Below are 26,963 nucleotides of genomic sequence, written 5' to 3' on the forward strand. Positions count from 1 at the left end.
CCACATTCAGCCAAAAGAAGGTTGAGATTTTGCCTTAAAAATGTGGGATAATTTGATGTTTGTCTGGATTCTCATTTTGTACTTTTTAAAAACGTACTGTGCTAAAAACATCGCAATGGTGTTAAAATATTCAAGACAGTTCTCGAATGCCATTGTGCAGCCCGTATCATAGACTTACAAACATTAACAAAGGTAAAAACGCAGCTAATCGGCTACAGAATGTGGTGATTGATGAAATGTGATCTCTGTAATCGCCCATATATGGTCATGTTTGAAAACAGTTAGGGGGAAAACAATGAGAAAAATTTCAACTTTCTCTAATTATTCAAAAACTACTTTAACAAACGCTGAATTATGAAGATAGTTTTCTACTAAATAAAGATACAAAGACATGGGGAGGAGCAAAGTGGTTCAACAGGCCATAAATACATAAACAGAATGCATCGTGCTAATGCTAACGCTAACTAGCACAAGCTACAACTGAACAATCTGCTGTCAAACATCCATATGGACCCAATTTAGACATGACTCTATTTGTATCTGATAAATAAGGTTATATTTCACCAGAAAATGGCTATAAAGAGTGAAAAATGGTGTTTCCCAAAAGATTGTTTTCCCCTTGTCGAGGCCACGCCCCCTTCTATCTATAACTTATATATCACATACAAATAAAGTCAAGTCTAAATCGGGTCCATGTGCATGACAGACCGCAGATTGTTCAGTAGAAGCTAAAAAAACGTCAGTCGTAGCAAGTGCGAGCTAGCGTTAGCATTAGCACAACGCTAACATGTAGCATCATGTTAGCATTCTCCGTTTCTTTAATGTATTTATGGGCTGTTGAACCACTTTGCTTCTCTTCATGCCTTTTTATATTTATTTAGTAGAAAACTACATTCATAATTCAGTTAAAGTAGTCTTTGAATAATTAGAGAAAGTTTACATTTTTCTCAAGATTGTTTTCCCCCTTAACCGTTTCCAAACATGACCATATATGGGCGATACTATGGTGAAAACGTTTAAAACACTGCAAACTGGTTTTGACCGTCTTTCAGTTTACGACGTTTCAGATTTAATAACGATAAGTTTAAGTTTATATGTGAAATGTATCTGGTAACTTAGTGGTTAAGGCTGCACATATGCCGAGCACTTTGTCTCAAGTTGAACCGTCCATAAAATAAGTCTATGGGAAAACTGAATTGTAAAGTGACTTCTGGAATGACAAGGACCCGCTCACAGCTCTCGTGGGGATGAGGGGGGGGAAGTTTCTCTTAAAAACATTCAAATAAATAATATACTATAAAAAACATTATAAAAAGACAATCGTAAGAATATCTGACAGACTGTAAACCCATTTCTCTTTTTGGACAACTCTCCTCAAACTGAAAAAAAGAACTCATTTCATTCCGCTCCGATCGAATAAAAATATTATGTACAATTTTGCTGTTTTTCTCACATTTCGAGGCTCGCGTCGCCCCGTTCAGATAACAGTAATAATCACTGTGTACGAACTAAAAAAAAAAAAACTAAGATAGTCCCCTGTACAATTCTTCGCTGTCACACTGAAGACCACACGATGTCAAATCAAAAAAACAGAAATGTACAACAATACTGTAACATGATAATGATGTTTACAGGACAGTGATGTAAAGAAAAGGGCTGGGTGCTGCTCGTTTTCACCGAAACACCTTCTGGATCCATAAAACTGAATAAAAAACGCCGTGTTTAAATTGGTTGCAGGCTACAATTACGCATACTATTAATCTTCATATTGAAAGTATTGTAACTTCTTCCCATAACAGAGCAGCGAGTCATAATTTAAAGCCGATATACTACAACAAATCTGTGAATATGGGGAGGGGACATTCTGATATTCGAAAGCAGATTAGACACAAAAAGCTACTACTTTTTAGCACAAAACTGGACAATTTCCGCCAAAACTGTAGCTGAATGTGTCCGACCATAACTTTAGGACTTTCAATGAACTTGTGCAATAATAATAGTTGAGTTAATGACATTTGTGGCCTTCATTTTGGGACTTTTAATGCCCCGTAACAATTTAGGTTTGAACATTAGCTCACACTTCGCTGTGATTGGGCAACCCCGCCTGTCACTCGAGCAGGAGTGGGCGGGGGAAAGTAGAAGTGAGAGGTTTCACGCCGGAAAAGCCGCAACTGAGCGAGAAATGGCCCGAAACTGAGCAGTGAGAGTGGCTGAATTGTGGGTTAAAAAGAATGATAAAGAACAAAACCACGAGAGAGCTACTTATGCTTTGAAAGACCCTTAGCAGCAACTTGGGAGGAGTTCCCCCTGGAGAGTTAGTAGCCAGGATAATGAAGAAATTAAAAGGCTCATTCATGCTTGGAAATGTTTTGTTGCAGCTCCATGGCGACAAGGCAAAGAACGAGAAGTTCTTGCGTCTCGTGAAGCATGAATGAGCCTTAAGAAAATGGCTTGAAGCGTCGTCACTAGTGTAAAATGTGACTCATTAAGAAGGTGAGGAAATGTAGAAAGCTTTTGGTGAGCTGCTAGTTGGAGATCCTTACTCGAGGGTAGGGCTGGGTACCATTTAATGACACCAGTACTACTAAAGCATTGAAAGCAAATCTGATGCTGTTGGTCCAGTTACAGCATTAAAAAGGAATTTACTTGGTTGTTTCAGCTTAAAGACATTTTTTTTTCTTCAAATTTCCCCCAATGTTCTACACAGTTTTCTTATTCATTTCCCCGATGTTCTTCCCTCATTATTTCTACTAATATTTTCCAAATTTTCCCACATTTTTTGCCCCATTTCCCGCCCATATTTTTGCACTTTTTTCCCCCAATTTCCTCCCCAAATTATTCCCCATATTCACACTTCGCTTGGCATTGGAGATGAACCCGATATTGTAAATTTGCAGATCTTCCAACACATGATTGTTCTCTGGTTCTAGATAAAGATATCGGTCATAAAGCATTGTTAAAGTACCGGTACAGGAAAAACTGTTGTGGTACCCCCTACCCAGCCCTACTCCCTGTGCGGCTCGTGTGGCTGTACTGGTGATTTTACTTCACGGTGAAAGGATTAAGCGAAGAAAAAGACTTTAGGGGGAGATTTTTCAGAGCTCTTAAGGAAACCCACTGGTGAAGACTCAAAAATCACTCAAAAGGTGCGAAAACGGGACGATGAGAGAACATTGTCACGTGGTAAAAAAGCTCTAAAAAGTCGGTTTTGCATATTTAACACACAAACCTCGAGATAAAAAAGGCGTTGTTGAGCAGCACCCAGCCCGATTCGGAGAACTTACAAAAAAAAACTCATTTAGGCAGCGGCGGGAGGGGCGGAGGGGGTTCTGACGGCAGCGGGGGCGGTCTCGAGTTGCCCCCTCTCGTCCCGCCGCTGAACCTATACTCCCCGTACTGCTGCCTGTAATCGAACATGGCGGGCTGCGACGGCTGCACCCCCTGCGCGCTCAGCAGGGAGTTCAGCATGTCGAACGTGTCCTGAAATTCGTTCGACTGGCCCCCCGCCGCCGCGCCGTGCCCGTTCGTGTCCGACTTGTCGCCCTTGCCGTGGCCGTAGCTCCCCGGCTGGTGCGGCAGTCCGACGGCGGGGAGCGCGTCGGCGCCCTGGCCCGACGAGGAAGACATGGCGGCTAGTTTGTACGGGTTACTGGACGACTTGCTCAGCTTGGCGTGGGACCCCGCCGACGACGGGTCTTGGGGTCTTTTCCGCGACCCAGAAGACGAGCTCGTTCTGGAGGAGTCGTTGGCGGACTTTTTGCCCGTCAACGCGCTACCGGACGAATGTTTATGCGACGAGGAGGACAGAGAGGCACTGCTAGAATGGTGATGCGAGTGGTGGTGATGGGAGTGGTGGTGGTTGGATCGCTCTCGATGCTTGTCTCTGCTTTTGCCCTCCTCTCCCGAGCTGCCCCGCTGCTTCTCAGGCACGCGGATTTTCACTTTTATGTCCTGGTCCTGCCCGCTGCGACTGTTCGAGCTGTGGCTGCTGCTCCCGCTCCCGCCGGACGGGACGGGGAACCGCATTTTCAGAGAGCTGCGGTCGTGCCTTTCCTTTTCCAGCGGGATTTTGAGGATTATGGGCGATTGGTTGTCGGAGGCGGAGGCGGCCGCTTGCTGCTGCTGCTGGTGGTGGTGGTGCTTCTCCTTCTTCTGCTGCTGTCCGATCAGCGCCTGGGCCGCGTTGGCGTACTCCCGTTTCACGCTCGCCTCCATGTTTTCCAGTTTCCGCTTCTGGGCGGCCAGCACGTCGGCGTTCTTGGCGCGGTACTCGCTCAGGGAGACTTTGGCCGGAGTGTGGATCTCGTTGTTCGTCGGCGTCTGCTGGTCCTGGGCTTTCCCGCTCCAGGTCTGAGCGCTTCCCGGCGTGGTCCTCTCCCCCTTCTCGCCCATAGAGGAGGAGGGAGGCGCGGAGAGACTCATGAGGCCCGCCACGGTGCTTTCAGAAGACGCCATGGAGATCATACTCATCATGGTGTCCCTTTGGTCGCCTTCCTCCTGGACCTTGGGCTTGACTTTGGGCGCCTGTCCCCCGGCCTAGGACAGAAAACAAGCCTTGTTACAAAAAAGAAAGGTTTGCCATTTACTGATCAGACGGCGAATCATTTAACCCCTGAACCCCCACTGTCCAGTTCGGCTTCACCCAAATCTAAAGGCTTCTTGACTGGAGTTCACAGCCTGTAGGCCAATGTAACGCCGCATTTGAAAGCAATGACCTACAAAACTCACCTATGCCTCTTCATGGTGCTTGTTGTCAAGTTTTAGTCTTTTTTTGCTTCATTTTTAAATTTTTAACTTCCTTTTATAGGGTTTTTGCCACATTTTTGTTTTCGTTGCTTTTTGAAAATGCAAAACTTGATGTCGGTAAAATTTGAGAAAATATGTTACGGTTATGGTGAGATTTTCTGGTCGAATGGCGCATCGAGTGGACACTAAACCACGTAAGATTAGATAAGAGGGGTCAATGTGCTTGTTGCAGGTATTTCATGATAATCTCAAATACATCTTTACCACCATCTTGCACTTTGTAGGCTGTGTTAATTTAGTCGACTAAAATATTTAGTCTTAATTTTAGTCAGATATTTTTGACGACTAAAATTGGACTAAAACTAAATTAAAAGTTTTTCATGAGACTAAAACTATGAGTAAAATGTCCAGATATTTTAGTCGACTAAAATAAGACTAAATAAAAATGAAAAGGAGAGACTAAAATCAGCCAAACTTCTATTGAGCGTCTGAAAGAGCCTCATATCATTTAAATTCTCAGCCAAAGGATCAGCTCTGAGCTTTGTTCATGTGGAGCAGCTCCATGAAGCAGAGGAACAAGATTAACTAGATTAGACTTCTTCTAAAACTAGACCAAAATTGAAAAGATTTTTTTGACTAAATCTCGACTAAAATTACATTACATTTTAGTGAAAAAAACTAAGACTCTTAAGGTGTCTTTCCACATGCAGGCGCTTGTCAGCAAATGGCCTTTTCACCCACTTTGCCGAGCTTTTATCCATAACAAAGGCCAGGGCCAAACCGGTCTGACCAGGTATAGGTTTTGGGACGGACCTCTGGCTGTGGCTGTGCAAACCCTTGTATGATGTGATGTGAACTGACTCTGAGCTCTGATTGGCAACGAGAGAGTGGACAGCCGTCACTAACACGCAGGTCATACGGATTTAGTATTTCACATTACATACGGCTGTTCTAAAAGGGGATTTTGCCGATGTTAGCATTTAGTCGCTGTTAGCGCAGCTGGTGCTAGCATAACATTTGCGTGTAGCTTACAAGTCGTAGTTTTTATTCTATTTTACAGCTTGGCACCTCTGAACGATTCCATAACTCCCACCAGAAGGCAGCATTTGTCCACATTTGTTCTCATCGCGGCTCTAAAAACTTTTAATGACGATGTGTACAGCTCCTCTGTGAGGGCGCCGCCCACAACAAAAGCATGTGTGGTGGAAACAGTGTGTGAGTCGATATGTGCGCAGTCAGGTCACGCTATGTGCAACGACGGCTTTAGTTTCTCATGGGGCTGATATTGCGGCGATACCACCCCCTAGTGGCTGGGGCGACTCCAAAAGGTTGACCATAACTCGTGTCAAAAACACCTTAAATGTCTGGCTCTAAAGACTTTCATGGTTTCTAAAAAATACAGTTTATAGTTTATTCCCATGACAAAGAGCGACATATTTTTTTACCACGCCGTTTCTTTCTGGCATGCCTTTTTAAATATGTGTAATTTTATGTACGTGAAGCACTTTGAATAACCTTGTGCTCTAAAATTGTGCTCTACAAATAAGCTGTGGGCTTTGTTTGACGGGCCCTGGAGCACTGTTGCTGCTCAGCTGAGTTTCCCGCCATTTTGTCCTTTGTAAGAACACGCTGTGTACTCTCGACTGGAGTAATTAATGTAAATGGGAGGAGTTAGCAATGACAGCCTATAAATACAAGTCTGTGGTTGGAAAATGCAATATTGATCAAACAGCTGAAACAAAACATCCAGTAGCTTAAACCTCCTGATTTACAAGTGATCTCCCCAAACCCCACCCACCCTGCTCCAAATGTTTCTATGGCAACTTTCAACTTTATATATAGATCTCTGCCCCCGGTGGTTGGGGACCACAGGTGTAGCGCTTTAAGAAACTTATGATTATACGTAGGTGGAGGGAATCTGGGTAGAACAATTCCAGGAAGCCAAAACCGCCTGAGCAGTTTCACATGTGAACTTTCCTCTGGATTATTTTAATGTTAGCTACGACAACTGAACAGCGAATATTAAGATATGCGTACCTTCCAGTTGCGAATGCGCTTCAGTCGACTCGGGGTCTTTTCCAGGATTTGCAGGAACTCATGGGTTAGTTCTGCACCGTGGAACAATAACAGAATATGGCGCTTGATTTTGGTTGGATGTGGCACGAAATACAAACTTCGTAATACAGCTTCTAGAATGACATACTGCAGTACACATACAAATGTAAATAGATAATAACGTACCGTCCAGTAGTTCGAGGGTGACTGTGGGGTCGACGTACTCCCACCAGTGCTTCCCGTCTGTGGACACGGGGATCTCCCAGTTGGACCATTTACAGGCCAGGTGGATGCAGACGCAGGCCACCACCGGGGGGCTGTACTGCAGGCAGAACGTCGTCAGGTGGAGACTGGGGGGCGACAACAGGAGAGGAGGGTTTGTTACACGCCATTGTCTGAAGATCAACCATGGGACAAGTATTTTAAAGTTAAATTTCATCAATAGAAGTCTCATTGGGTTCGTTGTCCTACATGATTGTATGCACTTTCATGTAGCCTATTATTACAGTGTATTTGTTAAAAATGCTACTGATCCGGCTCCTTTGGCAAGTTTAAAAAGCCAACGTGGCCCTGGTTTGCCTACAGTGTTTTAAGGGCATTTTCACACATGAAGGAGCACTTTGTAAACCGACCTGAGAACGCTCTAGTTTCAGCTGTATTTTTTTTTTAGTTTTAGCTGCATTTAAGCCTTTACAGAAGTTAGTTCAGTCTGCATTCACATGCACTGCATAAACTCGCCATCAGCCACAACAATCAGCTGTTTGCCAAACGTACTCCCACGACAACAGACATCCTCACGGTCGAAACGAGGCCGTTTTCTCATCGACACCGGCCGCCACGTCACGGGAAGGGGCAACATCGCAAACTCGGGCTGCACAATATATCGCAAAGCTGACTGTATCGCGATATTACGCAATGTCCGTATGACAAGAAGCCACAATATATCGCAACATCGCTAAAGTCACCAGGCTGAGATCGACGCATTTCTTTGAAAACTCGGCCAATGAGCAAAAGTGTAGTTTTAGTTCAACATTTCCTAGTTTACTTAAATTTCACCCTGGTTTTTGTGCTATTTTTTAAGTCACATTTTGATACAATTTGCTAAAAAACATGTGTTTAATTACAATGGAATGTATCGTGTTGAAATGGTTTTAGAATTGCAATATTGTTATTGCACTATTGCACCGCCGTATCACTTGTTCAGTAATTTCCATATTGTTCAGCCCGAACGCAAACTAATGAGCGAGTAACATCGACTTCACTCTAAAGTTTTTCTCTGAAATGATCGGTGCAAATGTCCTCAAACTGCATGAAAAGTTGCAAACCGATACCAAACTACGAGGGCTGGGGAAAAATATGGTATAGCAATACCAAGTACCAATACTTTATCATGTATTGCTATGCTGTGGAGGAATTTTTATCCTACACCCCTTAGTTTTCCAGTAACAGCACTTTTCAATCCTAACACTATGGACAAAATTTCATGTCTCGATATTCATATATGATATAACTATGAGTTGGGTAAAAATTAAGCATTTTTCAGAAAAATACAATCATAATGCAGAAGAGTGCAGCTTTATTGATGAAAATGTATATTGTTTATATCTTGCTTTTTCGATTTTAATATTTTGAATGTTCATGTCTCGACATCGTTACGATAACGATATACTTTTCAGCCCCACCTAACACTTCAATTAATGTCAAATGGCATCTGGTTTATAAACATGACCATTTTCCTATTGCTCAGGATGCAGGACAATATCAGCCGCTGATGATTATCTGCAATTATTGGCCTTTTTGACGACATCCCCAATAAACCGATAAACACTTTTCCGGACGATAATTAGGGCCTATAATTCTAAGCTCAAACTGCATTGAATCTGCGGCTCCAGCTCACCGATTTCCGCTCCCCCTGCAACTCCGAGCTGCTGCAGATTCATGACAAATTCATAGCAACAAATCTACGCTCTCCCCGAGCCACTTAATGTATCGCTTAATGTATCAGATCGGCCCCTGAGTATCGTGACGAAACTGCATCGTCCCAGCCCTAGAACCTACCATGAACTACTAAAGGCTGAAACCGATTGAATAGGGCAACAAACATGCCTTTTTAAAAGTTAAGAATTATGCGGGAACTACTTTTCAACAACGTTAACGTACGCTTTACCAGGTTGTGCTGTATTTTACGTTCCACTGAGGTTTGGTTACTATCCCTGATATGTAGGATTTCAGTGTCTACAGCAGTGGAGCGTGCTTTCCTATGAGCCGCCGCCTGATGTTTGCCCCTCACCTTTGTAACCCAACGTGAGAAACGCCGAATGTCCGACCGTGAGGATGAATCGATCAGGGTCAGTGCACCGACACGCACATACACGCAAGCTTCCCTGACGTCACGCGGGGGTCATTTCTTTCTCGTAGCTAAATAACTGAGGCTGATGGCCGCAGAAAAATGCACTTAAAACGTCACACCGAGACGAAAGCTTTACTGCACAGACAGAGGCAGGGAAGACGTACCTCGCCAATAGAAAGTTGATCCAATTCGCTTCGCCAGACGAATGTTCCAAACGTCCAGTCCTGCAGTGCGCGTTAGTTAAAAATAATACATGCTCATGGCTCCAAGTCCTTTGCTCAACAAAAAAAAAAGAATGAAATAGGGCTGCACGATTTGGACCAAAAAACCCTAATTGCGATTCGATTTGCGGTTCAAAAATTTCATATACAGCCTTTTCACGTTTTATTCTCATGCAATTGAGCATTGAGTTACGTACATCGCAGTTTACTCTTTACATTTGAGCTTCAGCAACAAGATGCAAATGTGCATTTTAGGAGCCGTCAGAAAAGCATTTCTTCAGGTTTTATCTTGTTTCTTCGCACTCACTCTCCCTCCTGTTCTCCAGGAGCAAACGTCAAGTAAAACAAACTCACGCACAGGGAGGCAGATTGTGGACATGGGATATAATAAAGCTGCATAAGTGCGGTTTCTGAATCACAAGCTGCATATTCTGCTCATATTTAAGTGAAAAGACCTGCTGTAAAGAGAATACAATTACAAGTGGCTGAATACAACGATGCCTGCGGCGGTGAGTGGAGGCAATAAGCTCATTTTGAGCACCTGCTCCGCAATGAAATTACAATTTCGAGAAACAGCCCAACCCATGAGACACTTGTTTGTTGCTAGCGATGAGGACAGTTTCTTATTTGCACAGCGTGAGAGTCGAGACTCATGTGGAGTTTGTTTATAGCGACTGCAGAGCATTCAAACTGGATTCTCCTGAAGCCAAAGGCAGCGACGCTCGATGTTTCTGATTGGTGAACACGTCTGTCGCTTGAACGGCGGAGGCGCAAAGCAGGAAAGACACAGGTTACCGCCGTGGCTTAAAACTCAATATCGATGCGGCGAAGGTTAATCGTGCAGCCCTAGAATGAAACTGAAACTAGGTCGTCCTGAGGTCGGCAGCTTTTACACTCCTTAGTGCGACAGACGCCGCTCTGAGACCAGCCGTTCCAGCCGGTCTGAGAGCGGCGCTTTAGGTTTGGCATAAAGTGCTGCGGTTGAATTTACACGGACTCAAAAGCCCCATTAGATCGACCTAAACAGTGTCAGTGTGAAAATGACCTAAGATGTACATTTTTGTTCCGTTTATGAAACCAATCTGGACTTTTTACACAGGGATATACAGGACTGGTAATGCAGAATTTGACTTTGCATGAATTGCTAACAAACCTGTTTGTTGCCATGAAATAAGACGTCTGGGCAAGATCTTTGCTCGCTGGAGGATTAAACAAAACACATTATTAATATTTTCACTCTAACAACTGAAACCTCAGTAGAAAAATCTAAACTTACCTCTAACGAGCTGCGTGCACTTCACGACATGGGTGTGCGGGTGGTCAATAGTGATCTCAAACGCTGGAGAGAAACAAGGAAAGGACCATTTTTTATAAGAAACAATGAATGGACTGATTTTCTGGTCAAGACAATTCCTTTAGTCACCACCAAACATGTTTAACTAGTCCTGCAAATCAGAAATTAATCGAGTTATTTTATCACCGACTTAAATCTTTAGCCTTAAACTTCACCGCTTAGCGTCTTCTGGAAACTTAACACAATTATCATGGTCAATGTAAAAAAAAAAAAAATACAAAATCGGAAATGTATCGCCGCACCGCTTCAATTTAGTCTGTAAAGCAAAATAGTAAATCGTTGTAGAAACGCTTTCAATTGCGCCTAAGTCTTCTGTGGATAAAAACACATACAGCATGTTACTGAGGGGAAACTGGGAACCCATGTAAGTCTCCCCAACTTACCCAGGGTCTGCAGTATAATGCTCTCAAGAATGACCAGGTCTTGGGCTTGTTGCAGGTAGGCCTGAGGTCAGAGGACAGGCACATTACTGACTGGGCGCCTCTATCCATCATCAACAAGAGCAAATGCACCTTTTTTGTATTAGTTTTACTGTTTTTTTTTGTTAAGTATCTGCACATATGACATCAGATTGCATTTTATAGTGTTGATGTGGTGAGATGGAGGATACATATGCTCTTGCCTTCTTTTACTTTGTCAACAATAAACAACATGGCTTCCGTATGACAGGTTTTCTAACAGGGATGAAACAATATCAACAAAATAATACGTCATAACAGGCATTTACAATCAAAGTATAAAAGATGTTTGTAGTTCTAGCCTGGCCGGCCAAATGGCACACTTTTCTGAATGGCGGATCAACCAACAGCAGAAACCCTCCAGTGAACTTCTGCCAAATCAATGACACATTACACAGGGTTTATCAGGGCTAGGGATGGGCACCGTTGAACAGTTCCTACTTGGAACCGACCGAAAAGCTCCGGTCGGGGGCGGTATCGAAACATTTTAATTCTTTCGGTGCCAACTTTCGGTTCTTTTTCCCTCCATACGTTAATATCTGACACAGTGAGTCTTAAAAAAGCAACATGAACGCGAGTGGCTTCAGTGCAAATGGAGCGAAGCAAAGATATACTACACCGGTTGTAAAACCCAGAGCTAAACTAAACCAGTCATAAACCAGGACTGAATAAGAGACTTTAGTTTTAGTCAAATTGAAAAGCAAAAGAGAGCAGTGACAAGAAAGACGTCTTTACCTTTAGCGACAGACCCGGAGGCTGCGCTTACGTGCTGTTGTTTACAACTTTACAAGCAGCTGCAGCGACAGGAATATCAAAGATGGTTTGTTGAAAGCGAGCGCTCACTCTGTATTAGACATTGTTGGTCCAGTTTTGGTAAATTGTCAGTGGCAGAGTGAGCGCTCACACCATGTGAGGATCTTTGAGTGTGAAGTTGCTGGTGTGTTTAGAAAAGTTTAGCTGAAAGAAACTGATGCCTGATGTGGATGTGGATCTGTCCTGTCTCTGCAGCTTAAGTTAATAACGTCCTTTATTTCTTTTTTATCTCTGCTGAAGTGGAAATTCTGCTCAGGCGACGCTGCTGCTCCTGTGTAGCTTCTGCTGTGCTGTTTTAGGTTTTTTTTCCTGAACTATACTTTTTTTTATACACGTTATTTTTATTGAATTAAAATAACATAGGTATCGAAAAAAGTACCGTTAAAGCAGTACTAAGTAACTTATTTACCTTAATAAATCCTTTCCGTAGTCCCTGTGGGGGTAATACAAGTGTTTATGGGATGATTGGAGGGTCTTTCATCTCCCCCTGGTGTCTCTGGCCAGAAAACCATGTTTGCAACTTGACTGCCACCGGCGCGGAGAAAGCAACACACACTAATGTAATCACGAAGAAGAAGCTAACATGCTAACGGGCAAAGCTAACTGCGGGCTAACGTCACTTTAAACAGTATTTACAGACAAGTTTGAGTGAAAAAAAATATTTCTATTGTATAATTGGATGCACAGTAACCCTCTGTCCCTTCGCCTTTTCTGTCAGCGTAGTATTTACTCTCCAAGACAATTAATAAAGTAAAACTAGTAACTTGCTACTACACCTGCAGTTGCGCTTATGGCCTTTAGGGGGAAGAGTTACTTAGTACTGCTTTAAGGCACCGGAACCGAAAAGCAGGTATCGTTAAAGTACTTGGTATCGGAAAAAAACAACAACGGTACCCATCCCTAATCAGTTTATACATCTTTTGGTTTCGAGTGACGAGATTGGGTCGATTCCAAACTTGCTTTGACCCGAGTCCCAGACGTTTCTGCTATTGAACAAGATACAAGTGGTCGACCGGCCAGGCTAACGTATTAAAATAATTGTGAGCCCAAATAAAATTTAAAAAAATGCTGTGAATTTTGTTTTTTGGATAGCGTTACACCCCTATCGACTATGACCATGGGGTTGAAGAAAATGTAACGGGTGCATCTGGAAGAAAAAAAAACGAGAGATAAACACTCACGTCGCTGCGCACGTCTGGAGACGGATCCTGGGGATTGAGGCAGGCGTGCGCCACTTTGATAACGTGCTCCAACTTTCGGGGCTGTTCTTCCACTTTAGCGGCGAGGAAGAGCGCTGCGGGAGACACGACCTGGCGAAAAGGCACGTAGGAGGAGATGTAACAATGCGGGACTGTGCCAAACTTAAAGGAACAGGCCACCGTTTTTACATACTGAGATATGTTCTTACCTTAGCTTTGACGAGTTCTTTAGGACCTGTCTGATCTTCATCCGTGCCTTCAGTCACGTAAACACAGCGCAGACGGCGTTAGCATTTAGCCTCTCCCTCTCTCCTCTATAGCTCCAAAACAGGTCAAGATAGAAGCTACCAAGCTCTAAGTATAATTACACAAAATTAAACAATGTGGATTTTCTAAGCGGATAAAAGGGGGGACTATATTGTAAGGCGTAATAATACCAGGAGTAGTTTGGCATCGGCACAGTAAAGTGAAGATTACTGCGCAGATTTCGAACTACGCCTGGTATTATTACGCCTTACAATATAGTCCCCCCTTTTATCCGCTTAGAAAATCCACATTGTTTAATTTTGTGTAATTATACTTTATAGTGGAACACTTCACGTAACCATATTTAAATAGGGAAAACGTGGAAGAGCTTGGTAGCTTCTATCTTGACCTGTTTTGGAGCTATAGAGGAGAGAGGGAGAGGCTAAATGCTAACGCCGTCTGCGCTGTGTTTACGTGACTGAAGGCACGGGGGAAGATCAGACAGGTCCTAAAGAACTCGTCAAAGCTCAGGTAAGAACATATCTCAGTATGTAAAAACGGCGGCCTGTTCCTTTAAGCCCAAAGTCTGGCCGGAGTAAACACTTACATTTCTGTGAAACCTCGTGAACGACTGGACCATGTAGAACCGGTGCATATAAACAATGGCAGTGTTGATCGTGAGCTGGGACCTGGTGATGAATGGTTAAGGGAAAACACGGACACAGACGCGATAATAACGGTGTCCTACATAACGTGTTTACACAGAAAACCTATCTGGCAAAACAACACGCCAAGCCTTGGTGTTAAACGACGTAAAAAAAAACACACAATCAGTCGCATTGCAAACTAACTCACTCCCATATCACCCACCAATAAACAATGCACGATAGCGAAACAACCTCAGGCCGGCTTTGATCAAATTATTTACTCGTGTTTAGTGGAAAACACATGCTAATGCTAATGTCCTCAGGGCCCGCTGAGCGCCGAGGCCTTGCGCGCATTGGGTTAGCTTCGTGCCCCAGAAACAACACGCCGACCGCACATAAATAGACCACAAAGTAGAGTATTACTGTGTTAAAGACATAAAGCAAAGATAAAAAGTGCAGTAAATTACGCCCCTCGTCAAAATCCTGCCCTGTCCCGTAGCGAGCCGGCTCTGTTTAAAGGCCACACGCCGCTAGCCACATGCTAACAGCCTGGTTATGCTAGCAACGCCGCACGACAAAAGATACACATTGAGGCGCTGTCCCATGTCCTGGAGGAGGTTGGCGGCCTGTTGCCTGTAAGACAGCTCCTTATCGGGGTCCAGTCCGGCTCTCCGAGAGGGGCTGTTGTCGATCTGCGGCCGGCTGAAGTACCATTTGTTGTTACTGTTTGACGGGAGAGAGCGAAACGCAGCCGCCATCACTGAGAAGGAAGGACGAGAGTTTAAAATTTACTCGCGTCACCGGAACTGACGTCACGCACCGGCGAAAGTAACGCGAGACGACCCCGCCGCTAGGGGGCAGCAAAGACGTATGCAGAAGTATTTACATACTCACTCATTTTTATTTATCTGGATTATAGATAAATGAAAAAAAGCACATTTGTAGATTCTGGAAGAAAACTATACATACACACACGTATACCTCTTTTTTGCTGTTGTAATTTTTTTTTATTTCAGGTTTCAGATTATATATTTTTCCCAAAACAAATATGTGTGATATTTATTTTCAAGTTGCTCCCTGATTTATTGCAAAATCAGGATTTTTTTTTTTTTTTTTTACTGTGGATGATAACATTGAGGCGATAAACATTTGAGTTGAGATACAGACGGCATCTCGTCATAGAAGGGGGCGTGGCTTCGCCAAGGGGGAAAATAGAATCTTTAGAGAAACACAATTTATCACTCTTTTTAACCATTTTCTGGTGAAATATGAACTTATTTATCACATATAAATAAAGTCAAGTGTAAATCGGGCCCATATGGATATTTTCTCACAGCAGATTGTTCAGTAGAAGTGAAAAAACGGCAGTTGTAACTCGCGCTAGCTAACCGTTAGCATTAGCCCGATGCTAACTTGTAGCATCAAGTTAACATTCGCTGTTATTTATGTATTTATGGGCTGTTGAACCACTTTGCTCCTCTCCATGTCTTTGTATCTTTCTTTAGTAGAAAACTATATTCATAATTCAGCGTTTGTTAAAGTAGTTTTTGAATAATTAGAGAAAGTTTAGATTTTTCTCCAAATTGTTTTCCCCCTTAACTGTTTTTAAACATGACCATATATGGGCGATTCCAGAGATGCCGTCTGTATCTATCCGGCATCTCTGGAATCTCCCATATATGTTCATGTTTGAAAACAGTTTAGGGGGAAACAATTTGGAGAAAAATCTAAACTTTCTCTAATTATTCAAAAAATACTTTAACAAAAAAATAAATTATCAATATAGTTTTCTACTAAATAAAGATACAAAGACATGGAGAGATGGAGAGGAGCAAAGTGGTTCAACAGTCCATAGATACATAAATAACAGAGAATGCTAACATGATGCTACATGTTAGCGCGTGCTAATGCTAACGGCTAGCTAGCGCTGGCTACGACTACCATTTTGTCACTTCTACTGAATATGCTGTGAGAAAATGAATATCCATATGGGCCCGATATACGCTTGACTTTGTTTGTGATTAGTAAGAGTAAAAAGAGTGGGCGAAGCCACGCCCCCTCCTATGACGCGATGCCGTGTGAATCGGCGACATCTCGTCATAGAAGGGGGCGTGGCCTCGCCGAGGGGGAAAACGGACACAATTTTTCACTCTTTTTAGCCATTTTCTGGTGGAATATCAACTTATTACATACAAATAAAGTCAAGTGTAAATCGGGCCCATATGGATATTTTCTCACAGCAGATTGTTCAGTAGAAGTGAAAAAACGGCAGTTGTAGCTAGCACTAGCTAACCGTTAGCATTAGCCCGATGCTAACATGTAGCATCATGTTAGCATTTTCCGTTTTTTTAATGTATTTATGGGCTGTTGAACCACTTTGCTCCTCTCCATGTCTTTGTATCTTTATTTAGTAGAAACTATGTTCATATTTCAGCATTTGTTAAAGTAGTTTTTGAATAATTAGAGAAAGTTCAAAATTGTTTTCCCCCTTAACTGTTTTCAAAAATGACCATATATGGGCAATTCCAGAGATGCCGTCTGTATCTATGGAAACTTTATTTGACATAACCAAAGTAATTGAAGCCACACACATTTTACCCAATAAATGATTACACATATTCATATTATTGGCAATTAACTCCAGGAGATCTTGACGGCAGGTAAATATGACATTAAAATAGTTTACATCCTCATCCATTCTTTTAATACCTACAGCAAAACTAGCATTAAAAAATGATAGACCAAAACATATTTATTATTTTTACAAAAATGACCAAAAAAGTTCACTTTGATTCGAGTAAACCCTTTCCTAAAAAGTGGTACTTTCTGGCCAATTAATCCAAATTTAGTCGGGCAAGTTGTACGACTGAAACCTTACACAAACCGCGAATGCACTGGCCTTTCTAACCGTAAATAAGAAAACAATCATTTTTTGAAAACAATTTATTAATCACAAAGTTTTATATAAAATGGACCGAGAACAAAGGCCGTTTAATCATTTCACAAACTTCAACAAAACAAAATCGCAGCTGTAATACATCCGTCAAATCAAAGCACAGTGTAAATAGGTGTAATCATGGGGAAATGAAAAGTCGGAATCCTGTTCAAGTTTAGAATTTGAATCTAAAAAAGCACAAATAAATCAACACTTTTGAGCGATATTTGTGTCGGCAGACTATTAATTTTACCGAAGTCTCAGCGCTTTCATCTTTCCCAGAGTAAAGAAAGATGGAGTCGTTCCAACAAGTCCAATTTGACAAACAGTAACAACTAAATAATCATCTTACTGTAAACGTTATCAATGCTACCTAACCAAAAAACATGAGATTATCTTTAAAAAATACAAATAAAAGGCAGTAATCAAACTTATTCAAACCTATTTACAATGGGAGATGATTTATTAGAAGCCCATTAAGTGAAACTGTAAAGTAAATTTTTTTTGTGTACTTCTAGGAAAAACGTTTTACAAAAAGATCCCGACTTGAGAACCATTTTTATGCCATTCCGAATCGTTCCGCGCGCTTCAACTTCTTGGCCTGTAAAACGATGAACAAATATTAATACAAAATGGAGGTCAAAGGGTGTGAGTAAAGACGATAAAGGACGATTGTTACCTGGACTTCAGCGCCGCCGGCAGCCGAGGTCTGAGCCCCAAATCGCTCCTTCCTCTTCTTTAGTTTCTCGTCCTCTTCCATCTGGAAAACAGGACCACAAAAGTCACGTCTCAACTGCTTCGATATTTGTATGTGAATGAATATACACTTAGCTACGCCTCTGTTCGGCTTAATGGAATACAGCGAAACAAAAATAATTGTAGCCAGACTTTTATTGTGTGTAAGGAAAGCTTTTGATTCTGGATTGGCAGGATTTACCGTTTTAAAGGTGTTTAGCATAAAGCCATTTGCAACATTTATATTTGATTGATTTTGCAGTTTTATACAGCCGTGAGTAATTGCTTTACTTCTGAACCGAGCACATTTCCCCCCCAAATCTAAAAGCTTCTTGGAAAAAAATAGTAAAAATAGTGAAAATGTAGCGAAAAAAGCAACAAAAGGACCCCCAAAAATTCAAAAAAGCAACAGAAAAAAAAGAGAAAAAAGAAAAATTGCAAAAAAAACAGACAAAAAAGCTACAAAAAGCAACAAAAAAGACAAAAAGCAACAAAAAAATGACAAAAAAAAGCAACAAACCGTTCCAAAAAATAATCACAAAACAAAAAAAATTAAAAAGGAAAACAAAATCTGACAAAGCAAAACAAAATCTATGATAAAAATAGTAAAAAAAAACCGACAAAGACAAAGAAAGCAAACATTTTCCCCCCCCAAAAAAGCAACTAAACATAAACACACAAAGATCACAAAAAAAGCAAAAAATTCAATGACAAAAGCAGCAACACATTTTTTTTTTAGGATATCACCACAAAAAAGCAACAAAAAAATGTCTAAAATGCGACCAAAAAATGACAACGCGAGGAAGCGCTTATCACTTTTGGTCTTGGCTTTTTGGGTAAAGCCGAACTAGACAGAATGCGCTCGGTGAAGGCGGGGCTAAGAGGGTAAAAGATGTATTTTAGGGCCATGTGTGACGTCTGATTGGTTTTACTCCACATCTGTTTGGATTGACAAAAAACTGCCTCAAAACAGGAGTACAAGAGAATGTTCCTGTAAAGATAAACTTAGATTTGGTGTGTACTGTCGCCCTCTGCTGGCGACAGAGGGGTGGTGAAGCTTCTAGAAACACTGGATCAGGTGACGACAGGCGAACAGGAGAAAACGCTACAGCTGTTTGTCAGGAGTATACTGCACGTTTTGTCGTCTTAAGATTTTAAGATGTCGCATTGAAGACGAGACGTTGGGATTGTGAGATTGTGAACCTGCGCTCGTCTCCACTGTGTGACGGTTCAAAGAGAGAAACTAAACTACTAATTTTTCCCACAAATGAGGGAATTGAGAACCGGTTCTACAAGTCGACCCGGTTCTGTTTGATGGGATGGTCACACCTTAGCGATTTAGCGATTTAACGTCCTACAAGCATAAGCTGAACTTTTTTTTTCTTCAGTTTTGTAATTGTTCATACGCCGGCATATACTGGCTAAATCGTCATGGTGTGAATGCCCCGTGAACAAAAGCATGGGATCCATACGTCTACTTCATAATCGATCCCTCTTATCGATGCTCCCAAGGGCCGAAACTCACAATTGTAGCCCAAAGTAAAGCCCCTTTTTTCTACGAATTGAAGTTTTGCACATAATATATGACCTTATGCAGAGTTTTGCTGGGAAATGTGAAAATATTGACAGTATTTTTCATCTTTTAGAGTCCTTTTCACGTATCTGGTCCCTGATTTATGAATAAATGTTTCTTCAAAATTCTCTTGGGAGCCCCCGGACCCGTTTTAGAGGATGCCAGACAGGCTGAGTGCCAGCAGGAGCCACAGTATATTTGAAAACTTTCTTTATTCAATTAATATTTGTGCTTGGGAAAACTAACAATGTGTCTGTAATAGAGCACATTCATTCCTTGCGATAAGAGAATCGATAGGTAAAATTATTGATGGCATTGATATCAATAAAACCTTATCAATTCCCATCCCTACTCATCGTGTCTTTTTTGTCGTTCTTCTATTGCTTCTTTGTCGCTTTTTTGTGTGGTTTTGTCGCTTTTGGTCATGTTTTTGTTGCTTTTTCATCATTTTTTCCGTTTACCACATTCTTTGTCTCTCTTTAGTCACTTTTTTGCTGCATTACTGTTGCTTTTTTGTATGTTTTTGTCGCTCTTTTATAGCTTCTTTATTGCTTTTTTGTTACATTCTTGTCATTTTGTTACATTTTCATTGCCTTTTCATCCTCGTTGCTATATTGACACATTGTACAAGAAGCTTTTAGGATTTGGGTAAAGCTAAACTGGAGAAAAAAAGGTTAAATAAGCACTTAATATGAACTGTTAAGTCTGTGGGACCACATGGTAACACCACTCCTCTCCGTGTCAGTGTTTTAAATATTCACCTTTACTGAAACGGCCGACACATTGACGCCAAATCTTTCTGCTCTCTTCTTCAACTGATCGATGTTTACCTACAAAACAAAAGCACAAAATAAATACATTACACGCAACAATCAAAATGGTTTAGTGCAATGATGAGCTCAGTGTGTGTAAAACTTACCGGAGCTTTACTGTTTGCCACTGAACCTGCAGAAAACAAACATGTGATCACTACAAATGACAAAACAGGCTTCATTTACGTCACAATAGAGGATTAAACTACCTAAGGATGGACTTTTGGCATCCCCGGGCAGGCCGAACCTACACAGAAGAACAAGAACATCATAATATCGCAATTAATTCGATTACGATTTCGATTACAACAGTAAACGATTACAAAATTAGCATAATCGCAAAAAATTGATTATAAGGTTTTTCTTTTTTCTTTTTATTTTTTTTAATTGTTTTTTTTTTTTTTTTTTTCTTTTCTAATTTTAAATTTTTGGATTTTTGTCACTTTTTTGATGGATTTTTGCAATTTTTTTGATGGATTTTTGTCAATTTTGTGATGGATTTTTGTCCTTTTTGATGAATTTTTGTCCTTTTTTTGCTGGATTTTTGTCACTTTTTTGCTGGATTTTTGTCTTTTTTTGATGGATTTTTGTCACTTTTTTGCTGGATTTTTGTCACTTTTTTGCTGGATTTTTGTCTTTTTTTGATGGATTTTTGCAATTTTTTGATGGATTTTTGTCACCGTTTTTGAAGGATTTTTGTCACTTTTTTGATGGATTTTTGTCACTTTTTTGAAGGATTTTTGTCTTTTTTTGATGGATTTTTGTCATTTTTTTGAAGGATTTTTGTCATTTTTTTGATGGATTTTTGTTACTGTTTTTGAAGGATTTTTGTCACTTTTTTGAAGGATTTTTGTCACTTTTTGATGGATTTTTGGCATTTTTTTGATGGATTTTTGTCACTTTTTTGATGGATTTTTGTCACTTTTTTGCTGGATTTTTGTCTTTTTTTGATGGATTTTTGTCATTTTTTTGAAGGATTTTTGTCATTTTTTTGATGGATTTTTGTCACTTTTTGATGGATTTTTGTCATTTTTTTGATAGATTTTTGTCACTTTTTTGCTGGATTTTTGTCACTTTTTTGATGGATTTTTTTAAAGGCAACAAATAATCGTTTTAATAATCGTGATTTCAATTATGACAAAAATAATCGTGATTATTATTTTTTCAATAATCGAGCAGCCCTACATCATAATATCAAATGAAAGATAACTAGACTTGAAGAGTTCATGTACGTAAGACCCCAGTGAGACAGAGATGACGAGCTGTTTGCATGTGTACAATACATTGTGTTAACAAAATAAATGCAAATGGCCGTACCTGGCTGCGCGCAGGGCCTTCTTGCTGTCTGCGGTGGCGGGCATGTTGAAGCGCTCGGCTCTTTTCTGGAGTCTCTGTGAATCAAATCAAAAGCAAATTATTAAATGAATCTGGTAAAACGACCGTGTCCATGAGAAAAATACAGAGATTCATCTGAAACTTGTACGTACTTCAGTCGCTGATGATGGAGGGGCAATTTTCACAACCTTCTTATCAGCTCTATGAATGTAAAAAGAAGTTAGAAGTTAGTAATGGCTTACACTAGAAGAAGAACTTTACACTAAGGCTGGGCATCGGATTTACACTTAAGGCGAGACACTGCAGGTGAATAGGGAAAAAATGTATATTTACAGATATCAATTTGAAACTGTTGCTGTCGATCACTGGCATAAATATATGCATTGTTTTCTGTCATTTTATCTTTTCATATAAGAACAAGGTGTTTTATGCCTAAAAATGCCCCAAATTTCCCATCTTTTCGGCGACGAAATCTGAATAATGGATAGAGCTACATTCAAATTTATGGTTTCATTTTATTGATAAATGAGTTACCAAGACTTTTTCAGAGGGGATTTTGGATTTCTTCAAAAGAAGCTGTTTTTTAGTGGAAAAAATTGTAAAAATGTAATTTTTGCCTTATTTTTTGACATTTAAAACTCAATAAATGGGGCTTAAGGGATTAAATAATAAAAAATCCCTCTGAAATATTGTTCCAAATATCGTTCAGTCCAAGGCTGGAAAATGTGAAGTCTTTAGGTCCGACTGACGTGGACATAGCGTCGCCACAATGACAGAAAAATGTGTTTTGAGAAAAAGGCCCTTGAAATTGCATTCTCCCATATAAGTCTATGGGGGAACATTGAATCAGCGCAATATTTAAACATGTTATTGTGAAGATTAGGTACATTGTCTGTTTCCGGGTGAAAGCTTGTATGTTCAGAGACCAATTTGGCCCAAAACCTGAAAACTGAAAAAATTGAGTTTTGCCTGTAGTGTCTTAACCACTTACTCGTCAGCTGAGTCCGTTGTCTCCGGTTGTTTGGAGTCTTTTGCAGGGCTGGCACTCTCCACTTTACTAAAGTCCTACGACAAAAACAAACAAACTTAAATACCCAAATGAATGAAACTGACCACTCTTAAACCAGAGAAAGGGCTTTCCCACCAGGGTGCTGGATCGGAGCTGGTACTGGTTCTGGTTCTGGTGCCGGGCGGGTTCCGTACTGACTTGGTTTTCCACCATAATGAAAGCTGGCATTGTGTCGATTGCCATAGCAACGCTTTGGGAAGTGAACTGTCGCATAAAACATGGATAGCAATATCTTACTAAAGCCATAAGCGCTAAATGGTTGTTTGTCGGAAGAGAAAGCCACGCCCCCAGTCACTGGTGCTCGTTTCTTGGATCTGGCTTCGAACTGATTCCCAACTGGCGCCAGTTTTTAGAAACCAAGAGCAAGCGCGTTTTCAGTGTAAAGCGGAAAGAGCCGGTTCTGAAAGTGGAACCAGCCCAGAACCAGCACCGACACCAGCTTAGCGGAAAAGGGCGAACAGAGTCATTACCTCCCCATCTTCTGCCAGAACATCGTCCACATCAACGTCTTCCTCTGTTGGAATAAAAATGGGAAAAACAAAAGTTAATGTTTGCTCAAAGCAAGATTACCCGATGTGAAGTAATTTGTAAAGCTATGGTCACAACCGGTCGTACGTGCAAGAAATGCATTGTAGGGCTGCACAATATATCGCGAAAAATATCGTATCGCGATATTAGCTGATGCAAGATCCGTATCGCGAGAAGCCACAATACATCGCAACATCACCATAGCCTTCATCTGACTGAGATCGACCCTTTTTTTTGCAAACTCAAACTCGCATTGAAGTCATGTGTAAAAGTTCAGTTTTAGTTTAACATTTACTGGCTTTGTTAAATTCTACCCTTGTTTTGGTCCTGACTCTACGGGCGCGTATGTTTTTTTTTGGTTGCAAGAACACTATATGTGACACGGTTGCGGCACGGTAGCGCCTCCGCTTCACAGAAAGAAGGTCCCGGGTTCGATTCCCACCAGGACAGTCTCTGTATGGAGTTTGCATGTTCTTCCCGTGTCTGTGTAGGTTTCTTCCGGGTACTCCGGTTTCCCCTACCACTAAAAACATGTCCAATAGGTGAATCCTCCAGCCAGGTGATTCTGACCATCAGCCTGGCTCCACATCATGGAGATGGGTCCCCGAGCACGGCACTGCCGTCGACTACTGCTCCTTACGGGTTGCCCCAGCGGCATCGAAGGATGGGTTAAATTCAGAGGAAAAACTTCCCTAAGGGGGCAATAAAGTATACAAACATACATCTTTGTGAGTCGTCTGTGCGGCCATGTCTTTCGTACGTTAGGTAACCAACTTTTTCCGCAGGTCGCACTGGAGTAGTTTGTGTCGTGTGTCGTGCACCAGACGCAAACCATGAGTGCGGCCGACGCAGATTCACCTACGTCCTCAAGACCAGTGTTTTTCAACCTTTGTTGAGCCAAGGCACATTTTTTTCATTGAAATAATCACGAGGCACCACCAGCAGAAAATGTTCTCATCAAAGTGTCTTGAATAGGAACACCGTATAGTCTCACTCGCCACAATGCCTCAATACATCACTAATTCTCTTGTCTCAAAGAAATTAACTACCTGAAATGGAAGAGTATAATATGGTTACTCTGCCGATCACTAGACAGCATAGACACTCGAAAACGGTACTCTGTTTGTGGATAAAAATGCATCTGTCTTAAAAAAAATAACAACTAGGTGAGATTGGATAATTTCCCATGGCACACCAGACGATATCTCACGGCACAGTGGTTGAAAAACACTGCTCTATACAGGTCGGGTGTCGTTCGTGAGTTGCCCGTTCGGCGAAAGTGAATGAACCGCATGAAAACTCCGATGTATAAAGCATCAGTGGTGCCATTTATACAAAGTTTTCCCAATATGCCGAGGAAGAGAGGGAAGGAAAGGAGAGAACAGGTGTCAGACAGGGAGGAGAGAGTAAAGGGTGGCAGACAGGGCGTACTCAGCGAGGCTTTAACTCTCCCACTCCTGGAAAAAGTGTGTCATACTGCCACAAACAGGCACCTCCCTGTTCTCCGTAAACGAAATAGACATAGGCATAACGTGATTTCTCTCACCGTGCTCCTCCAGATAGGCCTGCAGCCGCGCGATCAGTTCTCCTTTGTTTCCCTTGGTCTCCAGCCCTCGAGCCTCACACTCCTGTCTGAGCTCGGCAAGCTACAAAACACAAACATCAGGTAAAAGAAGAGTTTCGGACAGTCAAGCGGCTCGTTCAACTGTGCGTTTGACAAACTAGGAAAAACGCACATATTAAACAAATGTCAAAGTATGCGACATATTATTACAATGTCTTAAAAAACAGATTCAATAAGAAAAATTCTACTAAAAGCCTTAACGGCAAAGCGCGCACGAGACTAATCAGACCAACGTTTGCCTGACGATAATACGCGCACATTTTTAGATTTTCAGAGTTAACATTTGTATTTGGATGCTACCTGCTAAACGCAACACAATCTGAATTTAATTTCAAACCCATATCCTGCATTTTGGACGCGCTACTGCGAGTTGTTTGGCAAAATAAAAGTGAAGAGCAGCAACAGTAGCTATTAGCATCAAGCTAGCCGAGTGAACAACGTGAACACGCCGGTGAACGAGCCGCAGCGGAGAAACGGCAACAAGGCACGGTTTTTCAGCGCAATACGAGTCCCACAACGGCCTTTAAATCTTCACCGACGTGTGTACGTGCCCCTCGGAGCGGGGTTGGGGAGGAAAACGTGTAAATGAAAGTTCCAAACCTTGAGCTTCTGCAGCTCTATGACTTCGGCCATGTTTCTTTGTTGATCTGTCCTTCCGCCAATCACGCTCCGGAGCCGCTCCTTCTGCGCGCGTGCCCCGCGAGCCCGGCCCACAGCGACTCCCGCCGGCAACCACGGGAACTGCAGCCTTCACGGATAAATGCTGTTTTAACAAATTAGGATCTTTTGTAAATAAATATCGATAATGTTCGGCAAAATGGAGCTAGAATTTAATGAGAGGTGTGTTTCCTTGTTATTTGGAAAGTAGCTATTCTAAAAACTCTCAAATGAAAAAATGAGTAATCTAAATATGTATTCTAGATACATGTACTTAGTTACTCCCCAACACTGTTATAGTTCTATTTTTAGACAGTGTTAATTTCGTCGACTAAAATATTTAGTCTTAATTTTAGTCAAAGTGATATTTTTGCCGACTAAAACTGGACTAAAACTAAATTAAAAGTTTCTCATGAGACTAAAACTATGACTAAAATGTCCAGATATTTTAGTCGACTAAAATAAGACTAAATAAAAATGAAAAGGAGAGACTAAAATCATCCAAATTTCAATTGACAGTCTGAAAAAGCCTCATATCATTTAAATTCACTGTCAAATGAACAAGTTTGTGCTTTATTCATGTGGAAGCAGCTCCATGAAGTCGAGGACCTTGATTAAACATGATTATAATGAATATTATAAATATAAGTCGACTAAATAAGTCTTAATTTTAGTCGACTAAAACTAGACTAAAATGTAAAGTTTTTTTTTTTGACTAAATCTTGACTAAAATTACAAGACTAAAACTAAAATAAAATATGTTGTCAAAATTAACACTGTTTTTAGATGACTGGGAGAGGGAGAAGGTTGTGTGAGCAAGATTGTCCTGTGTTTAGTGTTTGTCTATTTTGTTTCTCTGTATCAACGGTGCTGCAGTGGAGAGGCTGACCAGCACTAAGTTCCTGGGTGTGTCACAGAGAAGCTCTCCTGGACCATGAACACTACATCACTGGTCAAGAAAAGTCATCAGCGTCTCTACTTTCTCCGCAAGTTGAGAAGAGCCAGAGTCCCAGCCTCCGTTATGTGCAACTTCTACAGAGGGACTATAGAGAGCATCCTGACCAGCTCCATCACTGTGTGGCACCAGCACTATACCACCTGCCGAAGGAGCCTCCAGCGCATCGTGAGAGCAGTGGAGAAGATCTGTGGAGCCCCTCTCCCCTCTATTAAGGACCCGTCTCACCCGCACCCCCATCACACAGTCTCTTCAAGGTTATGCCTTCAGGGAGGAGACTGCGGAATCTACGGGTCAGTTCCAGTGGACTGAGGAATAGTTTCAAACACAAGGCCATCGGGAAGCTGAAGTCCCTTGCCTTAAAACCTTAGAGTGACTTTATAGGCAATATATATTTAAAAAAAATCCAATAATTGCCAATTTCAAGACAAATAACAAGATTACACTGCAAAAAGTATTTAACTAGATCAGTATAAACATCTCAATCTGAGCACAATAATCCAAATTTTAGTTGTTTTGACTATTTAAGAAGTTCTTGGGCATTTGTCCTGATTATTTCACTTGTTCTGAGATGTTTCTGACTCGTTTCGATACATTTCGTCCTTATTTCAGGTCATTTTCTTTGCCAATGGGGAAAGAAAATTGTTCTTA

At 41.4% G+C, this 26,963-nt stretch overlaps 2 protein-coding genes across 2 annotated transcripts; both read right to left on the bottom strand.

Annotated features, from left to right (window-relative positions):
- Positions 1-3,120: 3,120 nt before the first annotated feature.
- ccnt1 (cyclin T1) lies at positions 3,121-14,855 on the bottom strand. The gene is made up of 9 exons (XM_079580857.1): positions 14,675-14,855; positions 14,050-14,131; positions 13,179-13,307; positions 11,110-11,170; positions 10,649-10,711; positions 10,526-10,571; positions 6,988-7,151; positions 6,784-6,854; positions 3,121-4,536 (listed from the first exon to the last, which is right to left on the bottom strand). The coding sequence occupies exons 1-9, from the start codon at positions 14,845-14,847 to the stop codon at positions 3,295-3,297; spliced, it is 2,031 nt and encodes a 676-aa protein (XP_079436983.1). The 5' UTR covers positions 14,848-14,855; the 3' UTR covers positions 3,121-3,294.
- A 2,504-nt stretch (positions 14,856-17,359) lies between these two features.
- sarnp (SAP domain containing ribonucleoprotein) lies at positions 17,360-25,410 on the bottom strand. Its single transcript, XM_079580904.1, has 11 exons — positions 25,301-25,410; positions 24,623-24,722; positions 23,019-23,062; positions 22,471-22,544; positions 21,632-21,680; positions 21,462-21,535; positions 20,354-20,391; positions 20,252-20,277; positions 20,094-20,162; positions 17,704-17,784; positions 17,360-17,625 (listed from the first exon to the last, which is right to left on the bottom strand). Exons 1-11 carry the CDS (start codon positions 25,331-25,333, stop codon positions 17,584-17,586), a joined length of 630 nt encoding a protein of 209 aa, XP_079437030.1. The 5' UTR covers positions 25,334-25,410; the 3' UTR covers positions 17,360-17,583.
- Between the last annotated feature and the right edge of the window lie 1,553 nt (positions 25,411-26,963).

This window comes from Gobius niger (genome assembly GCF_951799975.1).
Source record: "Gobius niger genome assembly, chromosome: 22".
NCBI classification, from domain to species: Eukaryota; Metazoa; Chordata; class Actinopteri; order Gobiiformes; family Gobiidae; genus Gobius; species Gobius niger.

What these genes read in the sequence shown, in the direction of transcription:
- ccnt1 (XM_079580857.1), bottom strand. Translation starts at nt 14,847, where the DNA reads ATGGCGGCTGCGTTTCGCTCTCTCCCGTCAAACAGTAACAACAAATGG. An exon ending in CTCCAGACGTGCGCAGCGAC is followed by an intron (nt 11,171 to 13,178) that starts GTGAGTGTTTAT and finishes CTCTGACCTCAG; the next exon opens with GCCTACCTGCAACAAGCCCA. An exon ending in AGCGCATTCGCAACTGGAAG is followed by an intron (nt 4,537 to 6,783) that starts GTACGCATATCT and finishes TTTCTGTCCTAG; the next exon opens with GCCGGGGGACAGGCGCCCAA.
- sarnp (XM_079580904.1), bottom strand. Translation starts at nt 25,333, where the DNA reads ATGGCCGAAGTCATAGAGCTGCAGAAGCTCAAG. An exon ending in TGCCAAAAGTCCATCCTTAG is followed by an intron (nt 20,278 to 20,353) that starts GTAGTTTAATCC and finishes TGTTTTCTGCAG; the next exon opens with GTTCAGTGGCAAACAGTAAA. An exon ending in TGGCAAACAGTAAAGCTCCG is followed by an intron (nt 20,163 to 20,251) that starts GTAAGTTTTACA and finishes TTTGTTTTGTAG; the next exon opens with GTAAACATCGATCAGTTGAA.